Source organism: Neofelis nebulosa, chromosome 1 (genome assembly GCF_028018385.1).
Source record: "Neofelis nebulosa isolate mNeoNeb1 chromosome 1, mNeoNeb1.pri, whole genome shotgun sequence".
NCBI classification, from domain to species: Eukaryota; Metazoa; Chordata; class Mammalia; order Carnivora; family Felidae; genus Neofelis; species Neofelis nebulosa.
This window is the reverse complement of record NC_080782.1, coordinates 233,597,749-233,618,742: the sequence shown is the minus strand read 5'-3', so window position 1 is coordinate 233,618,742 and position 20,994 is coordinate 233,597,749. Positions and strand designations below refer to the sequence as shown.

The window sequence follows — 20,994 nt, the reverse complement described above, 5'->3', positions numbered from 1 at the left end:
CTAAAACGGCCCCACCTTTCCCTCTGTAGGAATCTGTACTTGGGACAGTGGGGTCAACCTTGACATGTGCTCCTGGCACCTTGCCCAAATAAGTACTTGCCCAAATAAGGGCACTCGCAGCACCTTACCTTCTCAGGTGTTTGAATGTGATGAAATAGCCTATTTGAGGAGAAACATACATGTAAAAAATCATTCTTCTCTCCCATAGAAAGGAAAGAGCGATTAATTGAAAGTGCAGGCCTGCCTAGATATTTTTAATGAAAAGTCAACTTTGGTATAGATACCCAGGTTCAGGAATCTATTAAAAATTAAGTACACACAGAAAATATGTCTAACCCATGTGAAAGGTATGAAGATCAGTCACAATATCTAAAAGCCCACCACCTGGCTTAAGAGCTAGCCCATCATCAGTCGCTTTGAGACTACCTGAATGCAGCTTTCCTGTGTCCCCTTCATTCTCACTAGTTAAACACTTTCTTGAATTCTCTCTTCCTTTTCTTCATAGTTTTCATCATATGACTGTATCTCTGAATAACATATTATGCAGTTTTTTTAATGTTTATTTTTGAGAGAGAGAGAGAGAGAGAGAGAGAGAGAGAGAGAGAGAGAGAGAGATGGAGTGTGAGAGAGGGAGGAGCAGAGAGAGAGGGAGACCCAGAATCCCAAGCAGGTTCCAGGCTCTGAGCTGTCAGCACGGGGCCTGATGCGGGGCTTGAACTCAAGAACTGGGAGATCGTGACCTGAGCTGAAGTCGGGCGCTTAACTGGCTGAGCCACCCGGGTGCCCCCATATCATGCAGTTTTGTATCCTTCTGGACTTCGTGTAAACAGAATTGCACCATGAGTATTGTTCTGACTTGAAACTCATCCGTGTTGCTGCGTGCAGCCCTACTGAACTTATTTTCACTTCCTGCAGTAGTCTCTCCTATGACTCTTTCAGTTTACTTATCCATTCTCCTGGTGGTGGGCTTCTGGATTGCCATGACTTTTCTGCTACTATAATCATTACTTCTATGAGCATTTTGGATGTGTGTCAGGACAATCCTCTGCAGGTGTTTCTCTAGGGCAGAGGCCTTTTAACTTTTTTTTTTTTTTTTGACTGTGACCCACTTTAAAAAATACATTGTTCATTGTGACCCAACATATCAGTGTGTGTTGTTATTGTGTCTTGTTACTGATCTCTAACGTGGTATTGTTGTGGTCTATAGAAATATTTTTAGGTTTGCTTTATGGCCTAGTTCATGTTTCCTTTTCGTAAGTGAAGTAAAAGGTGTATATGCTATAATTTGGGGGGGGGGTGTAATATTCTCTTTATTAGATTAAAGGAGAAGTAGGTTTAATCTAATAGGTTAATCTTCCTTCCTCCTTTCCTTCTTTCTACTTTTCTCTGCTTGATCTGTCATTTATTAAGGGAGGAATGAGAAAATCTTCCATAATAATGGTGGATTTGCCAGTGTCTCCTCTTGTAACTGCCAGCTTTTGCCTTTTATATTCTGAGAGTCTGTTAACTCAATGCATACAGGCTTACAATCATTATGTCTTCTTACGAATTTACCTTTATCTCTTGTGATGCTCTTTGCCCTAATGTGAATTAAATGTGTATTTAATGTTATGAATATTTCTTTACCAGCTTTCTTTTGGTGTGTGGTTCATAATTCTCTCATCTTTTTCTTACAGCCCCTTTATGTCCTTATTGATTGATTGAGAGAGACAGAGCATGTGCACATGTGAGCTGAAAAGGGGCAGAGGGAGAGAGAGAGAATGTTAAGCAGGCTCTATGCTCAGCATAGATGTCTTTTTCTTTTTCTTAAAAAGGACATATCTTTTTTTTTTTTCTCTCTTCCAATTTGCCAGTCTTTGTCTTTAAACCAGGTAGCAAATTTACATTTACACTGAACATGATTACCATTATATTTGAATTGATTCCCAACACTTCGTTTTATCCCTTGCCCCTCATTTTATCTGGCTCATTTTAAAAACTTCCTTACTTTCTGGGGCACCTGGCTGGCTCAGTCAGTTGTTTCTGACTTCAGGTCACGTTCTCACAGTTCGTGAGTTCAAACCCCGCATTGGGCTCTATGCTGTCAGCACAGAGCCTGCTTCAGATCCTCTGTGCCCCCCCTCTCCCTGCCCTTCACTTGCTTGTGCTCTCTCTCTCTCTCTCAAAAATAAACATTAAAAAAATTAAAATGTCTGTTTTTTGTTGTTTCTTTTCCCATTTTGTCTTTCTCTGCTATTTTGGAAGTTCAGTCTCTGTATCTGTACCTTACTGGTACTTACCTTGCCTTACTGTACCTTCATTTAAATATTTTAACATGCATTCTTAATAATGGCTAGTTAATTGATCACCTAAAAAAAAATTCAGGGGACTTAGAATAATTGAACTCTGATTATCCCTCTCACGATTTATATACGTTTTGTTGTCTAGCATCTTTTTAACCCCTCAAATATTATCTTTATGTAGTTAACATTTGTATGAGCTTAATTATGTATTTGCTGGGATCATTTTTATTCTTGCTGAGGCATGTCCTTCAGAATTTCTAATAGTGAGGTCATAAATTCCCATTTTTTTCCCTTAAAAACACTTCCATTGGGGCACCTGGGCGGTTCAGTTGGCATCTGACTCTTGATCTCAGCTCAGGTCTTGATCCCAGGGTTGTGAGTTCAAGCCCTGCGTTGGGCTCCACGCTGGGTTTGAAGCCTACTTAACAACAAATGAACGAAACGTTTATGTCAGCTTTGTTCTTGAAACATAGTTACCTTGTGTTTACCATCGTAGGCTGTCTGTCGTTTTCTCTCATCACAGTGGGGTCACTGCACTGTGTTCTGGCTTTTCTGTTATTGCTGTGGCAGTTGCTGTGGGAAATAAACATCAGTCTCATGTGGCTTCTTTGTAGGTAATCTGCCTTTGTCTTGCCTGCTTTTAAGATTGTTTCTTTGTCTTTGGCGTTCTGCAGTTTCATTATGAGATGTCTAGATGTAGACTTAAAAAAAAAAAAAATCTCGCTTGGGATTCTTTCACCCTTACATAATTTTGGAGATTCGTAGCCATTGTCTTTTCAAGTATGTTCTTATCCTCATTCTGTCTGCTGTCTCCTCCTGGATCTGGGCTAGCTCTCTGAACTTTTGTCTTATGTTCCCCCTCCCCCGCCCCCTCTGTTTCTGCTGTGCTATTTCAGATAATTTGGGGACCTTCATCTTTTAGTTCCTTAATTTTTTAAAATTTATTTTGAGAGAGAGAGCACAAGCAGGGTAGGGGCAGAGAGGAGAGAAACAGAGAATCCCAAGCAGGCTCTGCACTGTCAGCACAGAGCCCGATGCCAAGTTCGAACCCACGAGCCGCCAGGTCATGACCCGAGCCAAAGGCCTATGCTTAACTTACTGAGCCACCCAGGTGCCCCTAATTCCCTAATTTTTATATACTACTTATCCTAACCATTACATCTTTCATTTCAATTGTTTTTTTATTTTTAAAAGTTTTAGTCCTTTCTTTTTCAAATTTGCTTATTTTATATGATCGTTAAACACATTTTTTGCTGACGTGTGAAAGTTTTTACTTCTTTATGAAAATATATTCACAGTAATTTTGTAATCTATGTTTGATAATTCCAAGACTTGCAGTCTTTTTGGTCTGATTAAGGTTTGTCTCCTGGCTCTGGGTCATCAGCTCATGTCTTTGTGCTTTTTATGATTTTCCTCTGAACAGTCTTGCTTGGAACCGTATCTGTGGTAATCCTTGGAGTCCTACGTTAAGGGTGTGGGTTCCCCGGGAAGGATTTGCATTTGCTTTTCCTGCTGCTAGAGGGTTCTACTGACTGCTGTAAATTACTGTTTGAAGTGTTTTGGCCCACACTGGTGGCACAAACTAAGGAAGCTTGGGATTTGATGACAGGATCTCAAAGGAGATCTGGAAATGGTTTTTCCCCTCCATCTAGCTCCAAAGTCCTAGCTTTATAGTGGGGTTTGCTCTCAGATACCTCCCACCTTAGCTGCATCATAGTCTTTATTTTTTAACTCCTACCAGAAACAGCATCACCGGAGTCCTCTACCTACTGAGGAAAATTACCCTTCTTGTCCTTATCCCCAAGCTCTTCCTTTTGCATGTTTGTCCTCACAAGTTCCATACTTTTGTGGCGATTTAGCAATCCATTTAAAATCATTTTGAAGATATCTTATCCAACAGTTTTAGATGTTTTCAACAAGTTGGTTAGTCAAGGTATATAATTACCATACTGTAGAAAAACAGACTCCCAGTTATATTTTCTTTCATCTTTCACGGCAGTATTTCACAGACCCTAAAATAGCTTCCCTGCAGTTGCTTATGACGACTTTGGCATTGTTTGGTGGTCAGAGTACGGATTCCTGTCGATAAAAGATTAGATTGGCCCACCTGAGATTACTATTTTTATAAGTAAAAAAAAGAAATCTGTTGAATATTGACGGATTGATATGGTTCAGTCTAAATGCTCTGTAGAAGAGGTGGTCTGCTTTCCCTTGAGAGATTTCGTGCTAACAGTCGTGGTGTTCGCTGAGTTCCTTCATTCATTGCTGTCTCCTGTCCTGACAGATTGCCCTCTACATCTGGGACAAAGGGGATGGGTGTCCCCTCACGTCAGTGCCCGAGTTTTGTACAGATGCTGTGAATGCCTACTGTGCTACCACGTTGCATTCTTTCCTACCACTTTGTGTAAGTAATAGAAGAAAGACTTTCTTGCATATCGAAGGAAAATCTACATGCTGTGCGTGATGTTGTCTAGCACTTTACCTGTGTATTGAAAAAACCCCAACATTTGTTATGTGCCAGGTAAAAACTACATATCACGTTTCGACTAATAACAGCCCCATATGGTAAGCACTGTTGTTACCCTGTTTTACGCACGAGAAGAGAAACGTACTGAGAAGGACTTGTTCAAGGTCACGCAGCGCGTCTTGGGGAGGCGGAGTGGGAACTGTGACCGCACGGACTCATTCCGGAGCCTTTGTGCAGAACTGCCTGCCACAGCTCTTTAGAGTTAGTGCGCCTGGAGTCATTTCTCTTGATGATACAGCATGTGTCTACTGGAATATCTACTAGAATATTCCTAGAAGGGTGATTTCCAACATTTCCTGTTAATACCTAAGCCTTTTCCTCAAGCCCATCTCCTCTCGGCTGGAGACCTTGATTTGCTCTCACCTGAGACTGTTCAGAACTTTCAGAATGAACTGAATTGTTATGGACATACCCTTGGTTCAGTCCCCAGGATGAGCCTGAAGACCCCTGAAATTCACTAGGTTGTTGAATTCTTCCTCATAAAGGAAAATATATGCATCATCCTCAATTGTTGTCTGTTCTTCCCAAGTCAGTCATATGGAAGTCTGTGTGTTACATTTTCAAAGATGACTTATAGGTACACACATACACACACACACACACACACACACACACACACTGCAGTAATGGGGAAGAATCTGTAATGTTTGTTCAGTCCCTGAGGGGGAAAGCCTATCTTTCTAGACATGATGTTTGCTTGTTCTTTAATGCTCTTTTAGGTAATTTGGTGGGGTCAGCCTCCTAGTGCCTTGAGTGACATGCCAAAGCTGTGCTTAGATGTCACTCTAAACCCTCAAATGATGTTTGAGTCATGACTGAATATTATTAAAGGCCTAAGAGAGATAATAAAGGGCTCAGAAGACCCCCATGAAGCAGTCCCTGGCCTTGAGTGTAGGCTGGCCACAGTCTGCCTGTGTGCTCCCTTTCATTTGAGTGGTCAGCTTGGGCTGGGCCAGCTCAGGGCTCCGTTATTGCCCTCCCCCCCCCCCCCCCCCCCCACCAAGTGTTTGAAGTAGTCCTGCCTTTGGCGGAGGACAGGATGTTGCTGTAGCCTAGACTTGGGTGGATAATACAGGGCCCATAAAAATACTCCCAACATCAAAGTAAGACCAGCCCACAGAAGGGAGTCAGCTCCTATTTTACATTAACACATCCTCCTGCTTCTCTCCCTTTGTCAAAATCTTCACCAGCTGGGAAGAGGAAAGGGAAGGTGACTAACATTTATTGGGCAGCTATAATGTGCTTAATAAATGGAGTAATAAAAGCAGCTTGACTGGTAGCTATTCTGACCATTTTCTAAATGCGCCGACTGAGTTGAGAGCTGAAGGCTGTTGTCGGGGTGACACAGTGTGTATAGGGCAGTCTGGGATTTGGGCCTAGGTCTGGCTGATGTCAGAGGCCTTGTCAGCTCAACTACAGTTCCTGGTTTTCCCTAAAACTGAACCTTGGAAACAGGTTTGATATCCTTGACGTCGGTGAATTTCACCTCCATAGCATGTGATATCTGACATGGGTGTGAATGTGGATGTTCATATAACATAGACTCATGTGTGCATATATGTTTTCTTGTCTTTTAGGGACATCCAGTGAAGAAAGAGGATATATTTTTCGCAGTAAAAACATGCAAGAAATTTCATGGTGATAGAAGTAGGTTTTGTGTCATTCATTTTTATTGAACTTTTAAAATCCAAGCTGCCTTTAAAAAAAAAGTACAGACCAGATACAAACTCAAGAAAGGGAGAATGAACACATATATTGAAGTGAAAAGCAGTTATTTAATTAGTACTCCTCATCATACCATTTCAGTCACCAAGATCAATTAGAAAGGATAGTTTTGTATTGAAACATGAGTGTCCCTAGCCCTTCTGAATACTGTTCAGAGCAGTGTTTTAAATTGGAAATGGGAAATCTCAGCTGTGGTAATCTCGGACACAATGTGTGAATAACAATCCATTTTGCAGAACAACGTCCTATTTTGTCCATGCACCGTCTCTGAACTGTACGAAGAATGTTAGAGGGGACTTCAAGGTGAGAGAATGCCAGTGAAGGATGTTTTCTTGGAGACTAATCCTTCTTTTTACATTTCTGTTGGATGCACACATTGGAACTTTCAAAGTAAGATACGTATGTGCTCACGAGAAGATTATGTTACGGAAAAGACAGCAGGTGGCTTATACACAGTGGTCCCTTCTTAAGGAAATCTTGGCATGCAGACGAATGTTGTTTTTATTCAAGTTTTTGGTGTCATTACAGAATTCTACTAAGTTATGGTGATAATGTAAAAGAAAAAGCCCACCCTAAATATAAGTAGACATAATTTTTTTCTTTTTTCGCCTTATTTCAAGCTGCACTTTTCTGAAATTGAAAATTAGACAGTCTTTTGCATTTTCTAATTTTAGCATATATTTTAATTTTTTTCCATGAAAAGACTGTCGATTTCATGAAGAGTGTGATATTTATGTAGAAGAGATTTCTAAACCAGCTGTCGTTTTCATGGGATTGGAGCTATGGGGGAAGTTCATTTATATAATTTATTTGATAATATGATTCTTACAAATTATGTTTTAAAGGGGAACATTTCCCAAATAAAAGAATATTATTATTTGGAATTCAAGTATTGTTTAAGATATTGACATTAATTAAAATCTGGTTATGATGAACAGTTTCTTAAAAGTACTATAGTAAAAGTACTATAAACATTCATGTTTACCTAAAATAGCCACATAAAGTGCCAGGTCCTATTAAATCGGCCTAATATAAGCACTCATTATGCAAGGAGTCCTAAAGGCTATTAAAAATCAACATAGTGTCAACATTGTCATGATTCACAAATTTAACCTAGATTTAATACCCTTTTTCCTTTTTGAAAATCAGGAAGGGCTTTTGGGGACAATTTTTGACATATCTTACAAAAAATTATCAAAGGAAATGAATGAGGCAACTGCTTTGTTTATTTATTTTTTTTAAGCCAGCAGAAATGTTCAAATTGATATTATTTGATCTTGAAGCTGCACTTGGGAGTAGTGACTGCTTTCATAATATTGATGTTAAGGACGGTGGCATAGTCTCTTTTGAGACATTTTTCAACGGACAGTAAAGCAGTAAAATTAGGGACCATCCCTGTTGTAGTTTTCATATTCTACAGAAATGAAAAAAAAAAAAAAAGTGTGCTAACTTAATAGTTTTGAATGATCTAGTTTATTGCCTTCTTGTTGGCATAAGCTTGAGGTCATCTTTTCAGGTCTCCGTCAAACGCTTTTATGTTTGAATTTTAAGTCAAATGTCTTTAAAAATGACAAGTCTTCAAAGCCTGTTAGGAGCGTTGAAACCAAACCTCCTAAAGCTGGATGCATTGATTGGCTGCTACGAATTTGGATCCGAGGACACTGCAGCCTGAGACTTAAAAGGTAGCATGAGGCTTTCACAGTTGGCTTTCCGTGGCAAGCCATCTTTAAACTTGGATGTTTGTTTGAAAAGGTGGTCTAAGGCAGCAGGATTCTAGGGACTTTGACGTCCATATTGCCTGATGGAAGTGAGCCTGCTAGGCCACGGGGCTCCTTTCCTCCTTTTGGGCGGCTAGTCTAGCCACCAGTGGGTCCAGAGAATTATGCAGTAATCGTATTAGTTACATTGAGAACACCATAGTAACTGCTTCTGCTGACCTCTTCTGCATTTTCTGACGTGTTTTTTACGTACGTTCTATCGTCTGCGTTCATATTGACAATTCCACATGATGTGGTAATTAATGTTGTTATTCCTTTGATACCGTAGAGAAATCAGAGTGTGGGACAAGACGCAACTGGCCCACGTTCTTGTAGACTATTGAGTAGGAGAGCTGGGACTCGGGTTTTCTGGCTCCAAATCCCAAATTCTTTCTGCCAGAGCACAGCTATAGTGTAATCTCCTTGGAGGTATTACAGTCTTAACACTTGATAAATAGTATTTGATATTCATTTTGACATTCTGCTAGGCCCAAGGTCATTTTTGACTTGGCCAGAAGGTGGGAAGGTAGGCTTTTTATTTTCAGTAGCAATGGGGATAGCCAGGAACTGAAATCCACAGATGATCTAAAAGATAAACCAAGCTGCTCAGACAGGGATGAGAGTCTACAGTAAAGCAGAATATATAGACTGGGGTGGGTTTTTTTCTTTTTTCTTTCCCTGTGCACTTTGTGGTAGAAACAGTGAAGTTACAAAGGCCGGACGACAAGGGGAAGAAAAACATAGATAAGACTGTGTATTTATCTTTGGAAAGCTGAGAGTCGGCTATACTGTTAGTGACGTATCTGGTGGCCGGTTCTCGCTTGTGGGTGCCCTGCCCCTGGATGCAGCAGACCCTAGCGACGCCCCCCACCCCAGCTCCTTATAACGTTGGCCACATCCAGGATGAGGGATGGAACTTTCTCTTCAAGGCTCCAGTCAAGGCAAGGGAAATATACACTGAACTCATTTTTTATATTCTCAATGGAGAATGGATAATAAAGGCAAGTCCCAAAATTAAAAAGAAATTATTTTACATCTTGTACCTTTTTGGCCTAACAGTGAAACCAACGTTTATGTAACTGCTTTGTGCCTGGATTTTGATTTAAATGAAATAAAGCATTCTTAGGACACAGCAAAAAATATATTCTATCTTTTGGCTTAAGAAAGAAATACATATTGACACCATCGAAATAGCAACACGCTCTTGAGACGCACGCAGTTAGTGGGGTTTGAAAGAAACTTTAAAAGTATTATATAAAGCAAATTAGGCATAGCCTGTAAAATTATGTTTAAGCAAGGAAAAGGTCTCTGGAGTTTTAATATTCTGCTTGTTCACTTCCTCTTGGGTTATGTGTGTTTCCACTGGGTGACGTGAGCTGTCAGAAAACGCAAAGAACTTTCTTTGCGCCATTTGGCCCTGCCGTTCCTGTGCGTGTCTTGAGCGTCTCGTGGCAGCCACTGTTTTTGTTCATCAGGTGGTGGGTCGTGAGATGCTCTCCTCCTGCAGCCTCCTCTGATTAAAGAGGTAAAATTGCTATTTGCTCAGCCTTTAGTTCCTTTGCACAGCTTCGTGAGCACCTCAAAATAAACTTTTTTCCTTTCAGACTGGAAAACACAAAACAGCCACCCACCCTATTATCTTTACTGCAGTCATCTTGTCTAGAAGAGGCGAGTCTGAACAAACTTGTCGAAAGGAGCGTATGGTAGCTGGCCGTTGCGAGTAGAGGGGCTTCCGGGTACTGCGGTACCCTCTGCTCATTTAAAACACGAGGCTTGAATGAAAATGCAGCCAGACAGAAGGCTACGCCCGCGCCGAATGATGTGATTCGATTAATTGTTAAAGAGAGGACGGGAGTCAGGTGCTGCCCTCCCCCTCCCCCGGCCCTCCCCCTGGCTGTTGAACAGATAGCGAGGTTCCGGGCCGTTTTAGATGTTGTTGTTTGAGAGCAGCCGCGAGGCTTGCTTTTCAGTTCTGCGTGTATCTCCTCTTTCAAAGCAAGAATGATAACACACCCTTGGGGGGTGTGTCTCTAGCCCTCCCCTGAGGAGAGAGGAGCAGTCAGGGTCTTGTCATGGACGTGCATACAGAGAAGAAAGGGTCCATTTGTCCGTTGAAACTAGCAGATTTCCTAAAATCAGGAGTCCTTCACGTTTGATGGTGTGGTAGTTTTCGCACGGGGTTTCAGTGTCTCGTTCGTTTTTCACTTGGGATCGGAGTTTTGCAAGTAAATTCACCGGGGGTAAAAATGTGTGTTCTGTGCCTCGTAGCGAGACACATCTCCTCCTGCTTCGAGTCTGTAAAGCCATGTGGAAGATTTATGCCATCTGTGCAGTGGGGTTTTTTTTAATAGTAAAGTTTTACTTTGCTCCAATTTTAAGTTGTCTTGTGGCAAACCTTCTTGAAAGAGGCATTCACTAGTTTTTATTAGGTGGTAGAAAGCAGGCTTCTCTGTATCGAAAACGAGATAATGGATCGCGTGACTATATTCAACTATTTTCTCTAAGTTCAATGTCTTTAGGAATATAGCACCTCAAAATAGAATATCTTATAAATAGAACGAATTCAACCTAGAATTCAAACAATGCCCAATATTTTAGAATAGAGCAGTATTTTAGAAGTTGTAGGTAATTCGGAATCAGCCCCAGTTGAAAATAAAGGCTTTACCTGCGGTTGCAGGAGACTTAGCCTTAGTTTTAAATTCTTTACCAGATACGACAAATGCCTCAGGAGTTATAATGATCAGGGGACAGGCGATAACAATTGTTGAATGCTTTAGGGATAATAGAACCGTAACACCTTACTGTGTTAAAATGGTGGCAACAGTCTTGTGCCAAATGATGCCTTGCCTTTTTGAGTGAAACCTTCCTTTAACACTAGTTCCACAAATGGCCCTAAGCCTTTTGTTGGAACGTCTACAAAATTCAGTCCTCATTCAACTATTTATCGAGCACCTGCTACATCCCGGCCACCGTGCTAGGTGTTGGAGAGGGAGGTAATTCTTACCTTCAGTGAAATTTCTGTTCCAGCAGTTTCTAACAAAACCTGAAAGCAGGTAGTTAGGTGCAGCAGAGGACTCGCTCTTGATTTGAATAGCCTTTAAATCAGCCAAGAAGAAACACCTGTGCTGTTTAATAAAGCCACTGGAGCAGACAGGAGCCGAGGGCTAAAGGCTGAGGACCGTGAAAGCAGGCTTTGCACAGCTTGCAGCACTGAGTGCTGGGGACTGAGGAAAATTCTTGACCTTTCCTCACAGCTTCTTCCAGAGTCATGCAAGGGAGGACATTTTACCCAAGCGGGAACATTTAGCGGCTGCAAGCTGCAGGGAGCCCTTTTCCGGGGTAAGTCCTCTGCTTGTGACATGCAAACTGCCACTGCAGTGCCAAGGTGAAGATTCTTATTGTGCTGGAACTTGAAAGTAGAACGGAAGAGGATTTTTTTCTACCCGCCCCCCTCCACCCAAGCAGCCGCATCTATTATTAGGCATCTTCTCTCTATTATTATGTTATCTATTATTTATGCATCGTTGTCTATTTTGACAGGAACAAATCTCTGCCTTTCTGATTGCAGAAGAATTACATTTTAAGATCTAAAAGTTATTTAGTGGGTTGCAATAGGTAATTTAGAGGTTATAACAAATGTCCAGAATTCACAGGTCTTTCTTAAAAGCTGGCAAATAATGAATAAAATGGCGTGCTTTGGTATTTTATATACAACGGCTGTCTGAGTTTGAGTTTGTTGACACGCATAGCCAGACACTTGGATTTGGCATTGCGTTGGGAGTTTTTGCATACGTTTTTATTTGGGCTGGGAAAAAGGAAAAAGAGAAGTGATCTGATAAAAGTCTCAAAATACTGACCTGAAGATTTAAATTCTTTGCGGTGGAGAGTCTTAATAAATTACCAGGGTTTAAAATCTAGATGTGATGATTTTTTTTTTCTATTAAAAAACAGAAACCTCTTCTCAAAATTTAAAGATGCACAGCCAGTAACTAAAACACAAGTATCTAAGAAAATAATTACTTATATATTGGGCCAAGTGAATTAATGTCACATAATCAGGCAGAGTTCCATCAAGGGTGGAGACAGGAGATGATTAAAGTTAGCTCTGAATTACAGACAACCTGGAAAGTTTTCTGTGTTCTTTTTTAAATTTTATTAGAAATTTATCTGTTAATGATAGAGGTCAAAAATACAGTAGTGGTTCTCAATATTACTTCTTCCGCACTTTTCAAAAGTGCAACACAAGCCTGTTGGCTATTCAGTGCAGTGACTCTCAGTGGTAGGGTAGCGCCCTCCATTGGATTGCGTGGTTCTGTTAGTGTGTAGTTTGAGAAGCCTCCTACCCTCATTGTAAGGGAGAGAGCTTTGCATCTCAGCCAGAAACAAAGAATATTCCCATCCCGTAGAGGTAATTTTATTCCTCACCCCTCTGAGAAGCATTTTAAAAATCCAGTTGTGAATAGTAAACGAAATAGCCTATGGGGAAAAGAGGAAAATTAAACACAACAGTATTATCAGACTAGAAAATGTATCATTACATGGATGTGAGAAATGTGGAGTCACCAGGAGTGAGAAGTATTGGGCTCTAAGGTACACTAAAAATGTCTCAAGAAGAGGGTTCTATCCACCTGCTGCCCTTGACAAACAACCTGATATTTCTCAGGGTGGGAAAAGCAAGCACGTTAGAATACCTGAAGAACAACAAATAATGGTTCTCTTCCCTTATAGGTGGTAATGCTGCCCTTCTGAGATTCTAAGCTTCCTTATGTAACTGTGCCAGTGACTGTCACTCCTCTCATTTCAGTCCCCATTGTAAAGCAGACCTGGGCAGGACAGGCAAGTCTCATTGAATACTACAGTGATCACGCAGAAAGTTCTATTCCTACGGTAGATCTGGGGATTCCTAATACAGATAGAGGTGAGTCCTTAATTCTCAGTACTCTTATTCAGAATGTCCATTCTGGAAAGAGAGTAAATTAGGATGAAAGTGAAATATCTTAGAATTACTATGATTTTTGCCTTACGTAAGTTTCACTTCCTTCCCTCCCAACGTCTTTGCCCAGGGATATGGACCAATTCTCTCAGATTAAGAGCTGCTTTACAAGTACTAAGAAAGGTTGGAAGTTGTTGGGCCATATCAATACGGAGCACATGACAATTAGGATTACTTAACAGATTTTTTTTTTATACCTTCATATTTCATTGTGACCATAATGGAGTGTCCCCAGTTAATTTATCATCTTTCCACACAAAGCTTCTCCGCATTGAATTTAGCAGCTTAACCCGCCAGGATTGTTCTATGCCTGCTATTTGCCAGCCCCAGAAGCTGGGAGAATAGGAACGAAGCCGATGGTTTCTGTCCTCATGAAGCTTATGGTCTAGCTCACGTTTTGTGTGTAATTGTCGTGTAGTGTTTACCCACGTTTTGCACTGGTTATGTGTGGCGTAAGCTCTGTGATATTCATGTATTTTGTTAATATTTTAATTAGTGATGATTGGTAGTGCACCGGTTTTTCTCTTCAGATTCTGGCTTCAAATTAAAAACATTTTTTATTTCAAAAAAATGCAAGTAGAAAGCTGGCCACTTTACCTGCAGACGCTCTTTGTTCATCTCACTTTTTATCTAGTGTTCCTGTCACACTCTTTTCTTCAGTTTCTGGTTCCCCATACCCTTTTAGGAGTAGAAAAAGAAGTAGTAAGTTGATTTTCTTGTTCTAAAGAGTAATTTATCTGGATTATTTCATGGTCATGTCTCTCATAATGCCTTGATTGATAATGCACAGAGTAGAATCAGATAAGCCATTCCTGTAGTTATCAATTCTTCTGACAAGGTTACATATATTACTGAGTCTGTCTGTTGCTTTGTTTCAGAAAAATGATTTTAGACAGGTTTTTTTTGGTTAAGCTTGCTTTTTAGATTGCAATTTAGGTTGCCTTTAATATTCACTTACTCGTGTATTTCTTATTCGATTTCTTCTTTTGTGTTTAGTCTGACATTATTATTGCTATTCCTATTTTGCCTTGCTCCAAAAGGAATTTGAGATGGCCTTCAAATAATGGTTAAAAATACATTAAGCGACTAAGAAAAATGAAAACAAAGGTCACATTGAGTGGTTTACTATTAGGTAACATTAGCTTGTTCTCTCTTGTGTCACCAAATATTTTGTTGCAATCTGGGGTAGATTGCTGTTTACTGATTTGAGTTCTCTTCCCAAGCATTTTATTCTTAGCTTGGGCCCCAGCATTTTCCATTAAAGCAGTGACGTTTGTCTGTTGGCATCTGAAGAACTGTAACTTAGTCCACACTGTACTTTTAGGGCAGAACCTGCCACATGAGGCTTACATGAGGCTTACAACTTTGTCTGGAGTGGAGATAACTGGCCCCGCCTCCGATCGGCTCAGTGACCTTGTGTTATTCCTGTCTCTGGGTCCCCTGATTTCCCATGTGTGAAGTACATGGCTTAGACTTCATGATCTCTAAAGCTCCCACATTGGTTCACGAGGCCTATGCAAATTACAGAAAGCTAATTTTTTAAGTTTCTAATTATTCCTGTGTATGTCAGCAGTTAAGCTTTTACGTTTAAAACCTTGAAACTATAAACATGTTTAAAATGAGTTCTATATGTATTTTAAAGAAAATATTACATTGTAAGTTCCCTTTTTGCCTTTCCTAGGTCATTGTGGAAAGACATTTGCCATTTTGGAAAGATTTTTGAATCACAGCCATGACAAAATAGCATGGTTAGTCATTGTGGATGATGACACGTTAATAAGGTAAGGAGCCCTCATCATCCTAGGGTGGCTTTATATTCTACATGTATTCAGAAGCTAGGATGGGTACTTCTGCTTCTGGCCAACATGGAGTAACAGGGACTAGATTTACCCTCACGTTTGAAACAATGCCCCAAAAAGGACAAAATATATGCAACGAGGGTTTTTAAGACCCTGGACATTAGGCAACAAAGGACAGTAACCCATGAGACATATGAGACGTATGAAGTAAGTTCTATGACAGGCCCAGCTAACTGCCTTAAGAGAATGTAAATAGCTGCTGAGGGAAGGGAACCCAGTTGGAACGTGGCCAACTCCTTGAGTTGAAGAGATGATGCTGAGAGCCTGGGGTGACCGAGACCCATTAGCTTGCAGGACAGAGCACTGGAGAGGGAGAGCTGCACAGAAAGAACACTGGAGATCTGTGGGGGCTCCCCTCAAATATTTAGTTGAGTATTGGTCAGTGCATACATGTGAGGAAACTACTGGACGCTGGGGAGAGAACCAGCCAAGATGATGAGAGGGGATGGCGCCCAACACTCACACAGGGCTGAGTAGGGTACCTATTTCCACCAGCCAGACTGGGACACCCTGGACTCATAGGGTGTTGGGTAGAGTAGATAGATATAGAAGTATCTTGCTTTAATAGTGGGAAATAGCTAAGTATTGCTTCCGTCCTGCCTAAGAGATCTTAAAAGACCAAACTGTTTCCAGGTAACTAGTCTGCATCCAAGAACAAAGCTCAAGATTTAGAGAAGTACCAAAATATCCATCACGCAACAAGGAATCACAATGCTTGGCATTCAATCAAAAGTTCCCAGACATGGAAAGCAGCAGGAAAACGTACCCATGCTGAGAAAAATCAGTTGATTGAAATTACCCCAGAAATGACAGTGTTAACTAGTTATTTATAACTACAAGTTCTGTTAGTTACAGCTTAGTAACGCTTACATTTATTCAAAAAGGGACATGGAAAGTATAACCAAACTGAACTTCTAGAGATGAAAACTACTTTGTCTGAGGTGAAAAATCCATTGGATAAGATTAACAACAAATTAGAACTTGGAGAAGAACGTATCGGTGAACTTGTGAATATTGTGATAGTAACTGTCCAAAGGAAACACAAAGATAAGTAATTTAAAACCAGTGAACAGAACATCACTGCGGTGTGGGACAATGTCAGGTGGCTTTGTATGTATGCAATTTGGAGTCCCCAGAAGGGGCATCTGACAAATATTTAAAGAAAGATTTTCAAATTTGATGAAAACTATAAACCAACTGATCCAGACACTGATTCCAGATCAGTGAACCCCAGACACTACTGTGAGTGTCCAAATGGAGCACAATCACCTCCAAGAATGGACTCTTTCAGTAACATCGTGTGTAGCATTTGTTAAATCTCTACTTCACTTGTGTCATCAGTCCTCAGTACAGTCATGTTTTGCCACATGTTCATTTAGAGTTTCTTTTTTTGTTCATCTTTACCAGCAATAATATCTAATTGCCTAGTGAGGTCTTAAACGTGTTTTAGTTTGAGCTTGTCACCTTTTCCTTGTGAGACTCTCAAATCATCCTCAGTTGCATGAACTCTTCTGGCTTCTCCTAAGTCATGAAGCTGAATAATTATAAGACTGTGAGAGGTCAAAAATTCAAAAACTAAAAAAAAAAAAAAAAAAAGAAAAAAAGAGGACAAGAAAGGGAAAAAGCAAAACTAGAATTTTAGACTCAGGAAAGAAAGAAAAAGGCAAATTCATCTCTGAAGTTATGACCGAAATATCCAGAAGTAAACAAATTCAAATGAGAATTTAATAAGAGACATGGATAAAAACTAGGAAAGCCTTCTAGAAAATGAAAATGGGGTCTGTTAGTTAAAAGGGTGAGAAAAAAAGTGGTTAAAATGAACACGTACTGAAGTCCAACACCTGTATAATTGCAGTTCCTGATTGAAGAAAATAAAACATAGAAATAACACTTAAATTACCAGAATAAAAGAGGACCTTAATGTATATATTAAAAGGGCCTACCTGGTGGGTGCCATGGAAAATTGACCTGGGATCATCCACCTCTTCCCATAGCTTGACAAATCCAATAGATTTTGATAACGTCCTCTGAGTCTTGTGGCAAAATGATGAAAGAGCAAGAAAGCAAGCCTGGCATCGGAAACAGTAGAGGAACATGTTAAACTCAAAAAATGGTGAATCATAAATTTTATATACAGCTAAGATGCTCTTCGGTATCAGTAGGAAATTTCTTAATGTCCACCAACTAAATGAGTAGTGTGCACATGCATCCTTCGTGGGGAATGTATTAGAGAAAGAACTTCATGCAGACAAGAGAGATGAAATTTGGGCAAGAGGACTGATGGTGAATATTTCATATATTTAACTGTAAAGTTAAAACAGGGTTGGGGAATAGGTATATAGGTAGGGGAATGGTATATAAATATAATATGTTTTGACAAAGTAGAAAGTATGTAACTTTAAAAAAATGGAAAGAAAAAGGAAAGTAGGATAAGATCATGGTTTATTGTATAGCTAGTAGATGGGATTCAAAGGATACCGTGTAAAACTGACAGATCTTAATACTATTAAATAGGAAAAACACAATAGGCATAAAAAGTTAAACACAAGGTAATGGGGGGAAAACTTCCAACACCAAGAATATTTTTTAACGCAAAAAGTAAAGAAACACAGTAAATAGTACATGTATAATTCAAACCCAAAGTAATTTCAGTGTAGAGACCAAATATTATGAGTTGTGTCACTAAATGTGAATGGGTTTAACTCACCTAAGAACTTTCAGATTGGTTCATAAAACAAACCCCAACTCTATACTTTTATAGAAAAGACATACATAAAACAGTCCTTCAAAAGTGTAAAAGGGATGGATAAAGAATTGCCAAGCCAATGAGAATTAAAAAAATTCAATTCCCGAATCAAAAAAAACGAGAAAAGAATAAAAAAGCCAACCCAAAAAAGCATATGGAGGGAAATAAGAAAGATACATGTGGAAATGATGAGGTAGAGGAAAAGACCAAATTAATGAATGAGAATTTTGTTTCTTTGAAAAAATTGTATTGAATGCTTTTCTCATTTAATGGTATCTATCGCCTGGAAATCAAAGTGCACAAGAATATATTTAGGAACAAAGGGGAAATAAACATGCCTGTGTCTCCTTATCTTTCCATAAACAAAATGAGGGATGGTTGAACCATGAGGTTGGTTTCTAAAAGGACTGGGTGGAAGAAGAGGATAGATGGAGTAGGGGAGGGTATGACCCTACTGAATTTATCTTTTAATTTAGTTGATTGGGAAAGCATGCTCCTATTTTACAAATTTGAAAATAAATCAGTAAGGACAGGATTAAAGTCAGTAAGGACGGAGAGCAAGCTGAAACAAATGGACCTGACTGTGTTTCGAATGAAAACATAATCCCACTGAAGGAAAACTATGACTGATGCAAGTAACAGTGGAAGACCATATTTATAAGCGTACCTTACGTGTGGGAAGAGGTGAGGAATGGCAGACAAATCCTGAATTTGCAGTTAGTCTGATTTTTGTAGTGGTGTGGTAAAGCAATTCTGCAGTTATTTTAGGTACACTGGAGGATTGAGCAAATGGTGTTGGAACCTAGGGTTGTGCAAGAAGGAAATTGTGCAAGAAAGAAAATATGGATATGGAATCAGGCAGGTCAGGAGGTCTATGAAAGGAGATTGCAAGTGGAGACATTTTTCACAACTCATAAGTTTTGTCAGACCCATGATTTCTAAAGTATGTGTACATGTGAGCTTCCTAGTTCTTTCTAGAAAAGAAGACTAGAAGCAGATATCCCAGTAGCACTGACCAACCAGGGGGCACTGTGGTGCCAGCTGCCCCACTGAAAGGAACCAGGCCTTCCCAGAGAAAGTGTGGATTCTAATGCTGAGGCAAGAACATTTGGAACATTCTTCACCCCCCGCCCTTACTTTCTGGTATAAAAAGAAAAGTGCGTTTTAGGAGGACAAAGAAGCAGGCTAGAGTGGTTTCCCATTGGCCAAATTTTGGATAAGCATCATATAATTAAGGACAATAATAAATTATGAACCATTAAAATTAGGAATCCATGAGTTCATGTTTATAAGAAATAGAAAATAGGTAAATAGGTAAAAATAAATGGGGGAGAAAGGTGGTATCTTAGAGTGGGCACCATAACAGAATACCATAGGCTGGGTAGCTTAAAACAATAGAAATCTATTTCTCACAGTTGTGGATGCGGGGAGGGTCCAAGATCAAGATACTGGCAAGGTAGGTGTCTGAGGCCTCTTCTCTTGGGTCTCTGTGTGCTCACATGACCTCTTCTTTGTGCCCCACGGAGAGAGAGCTCTTCAGCGTCTCTTCTTACAAGGACATTAATTCTATTGGATCAGAGTCCTACCCTTAGGACCTTATTTAACTTTAATTACCTCCTTAGAGGCCCCATTTCCAAATATAACCACACTGGGGGCTCTGGCTTCAACATACAAATTTGGTGTGGGCACAATTCCATGCCTAGCAGGTGGGCTCTTGCTTGCAGGATAATGAAGAGTTGTGACTCATAAATGTGGAGGTCGTGATGGGGTGGGAAAAGCCATCACTTTGTAACCATCATAGTAAAGATTAAAGTAACAATCATTAATTGACGCTGAACGACGGGTACATTTTAATGAGGACAGGATATTTGCTGGTGTTAAAGCGTCTGCCCGGAGACTCTCGGAAATAGCAATGGAAAAGCGTAAGATGTGCGGATGACATAGGACCCTCAGCTCACCTTGTGGCATGGATACACCTAGATACCACCCACGTCCATGAAAATAACCCAGAAAAGGACCCAACGGCTGACAGAACAGAATCTTCACAGCTAAACATAAAGAGGCCACAACAAAAATGGTCGGAAGGGCAGAGATGCAGTCAGGACCCAAGCTGACCAATGGGGCTGTCCATGGGAGGGCCACTACAAGCATGGAGAAGGGAGAGGAATGGACCCCACCCTGGGCACCCCAGTATGAAACTACCTGCACTGGGAAGATGAATCCCCAGAACACTTAGCTTTGAAGACTAGAAGGGATCGACATCGCCTGTCTTTACAGTCAATGGGGCTTAACACCTGGCCCTTTAAATTTCAGAGGCTCAGCCCTGGGAGAGCTGGAGGGCTATTCATAGGAAACCGAGTCCCCACCCTTAAGAGACAGCATAGCAGCCCCACTGAGATACAGCATAGAAGCAGCAGTGTGAAAAACACCTGGGAGAGAGAGATTTATTAATCTCAGGATGTGTGCTGGGGGGGGCAGGGATCTTTAGGAGACTTCTCTAAGAACAAAAGAGTTGGCAGTCACCATATCCCTCCCCGCCCCCCACCCCACCAGCCTAGACCCATGGACGTGTGCAGAAACCAGCACAGTGCTAACACTCTGTGTAGTTTGCTACCCATCTGCCAGCCCTGTGCTTTTGTGCAGACCGTCCCTCCAACCAGGCCTTGGCAGGAGTTCTCTAAAACAGCACCAGGTCTCCTCCCATAGCAAACTGGAGTAGACCTTGCTAGCAGTGTAGACGCACCCCCTCCACCCAGCCCACGGCAAGTCCATCCAAAGTGGTGCCACAAGCCTGGAAGTGTGCGAGCAGCCCCAGTGGGGGCCGGCACCACTCCAAGGTGACTCCCGCCCCTGGGAGAGGGTAAGATAAAAACATACCAGTTCTACTGTGGTCCCAGCAGTGGCCTGGGGACAGACAAATGGTCTGACTGTGGGCCCCACCCACCAACAGCTTCCCAGGGGACGATACAGGGAGAGTGCCCTGTAGCTCAGTGCTACTGCATCTCTGGCAAATCCCTGGTCTGACCCAAGTCATGCCTAAGGCAGCCCCAGACTAGCCCATTAACAACTGAGGGACCAAACCCTGCCCACAACAAACAGACAACT

At 40.8% G+C, this 20,994-nt stretch overlaps 1 protein-coding gene across 3 annotated transcripts in view; it reads left to right on the top strand.

The window, feature by feature from the left end:
- B3GLCT (beta 3-glucosyltransferase) overlaps positions 1-20,994 on the top strand; it is a 108,009-nt gene that overhangs the window by 52,016 nt on the left and 34,999 nt on the right. For all 3 annotated transcript variants that reach the window (XM_058688178.1, XM_058688196.1, XM_058688189.1), the window contains 4 exons: positions 4,567-4,686; positions 6,387-6,456; positions 13,096-13,209; positions 14,966-15,065. In XM_058688178.1, the coding sequence (XP_058544161.1) occupies positions 4,567-4,686; positions 6,387-6,456; positions 13,096-13,209; positions 14,966-15,065 (404 nt within the window). The remainder of the gene's footprint in view (positions 1-4,566; positions 4,687-6,386; positions 6,457-13,095; positions 13,210-14,965; positions 15,066-20,994) is intronic.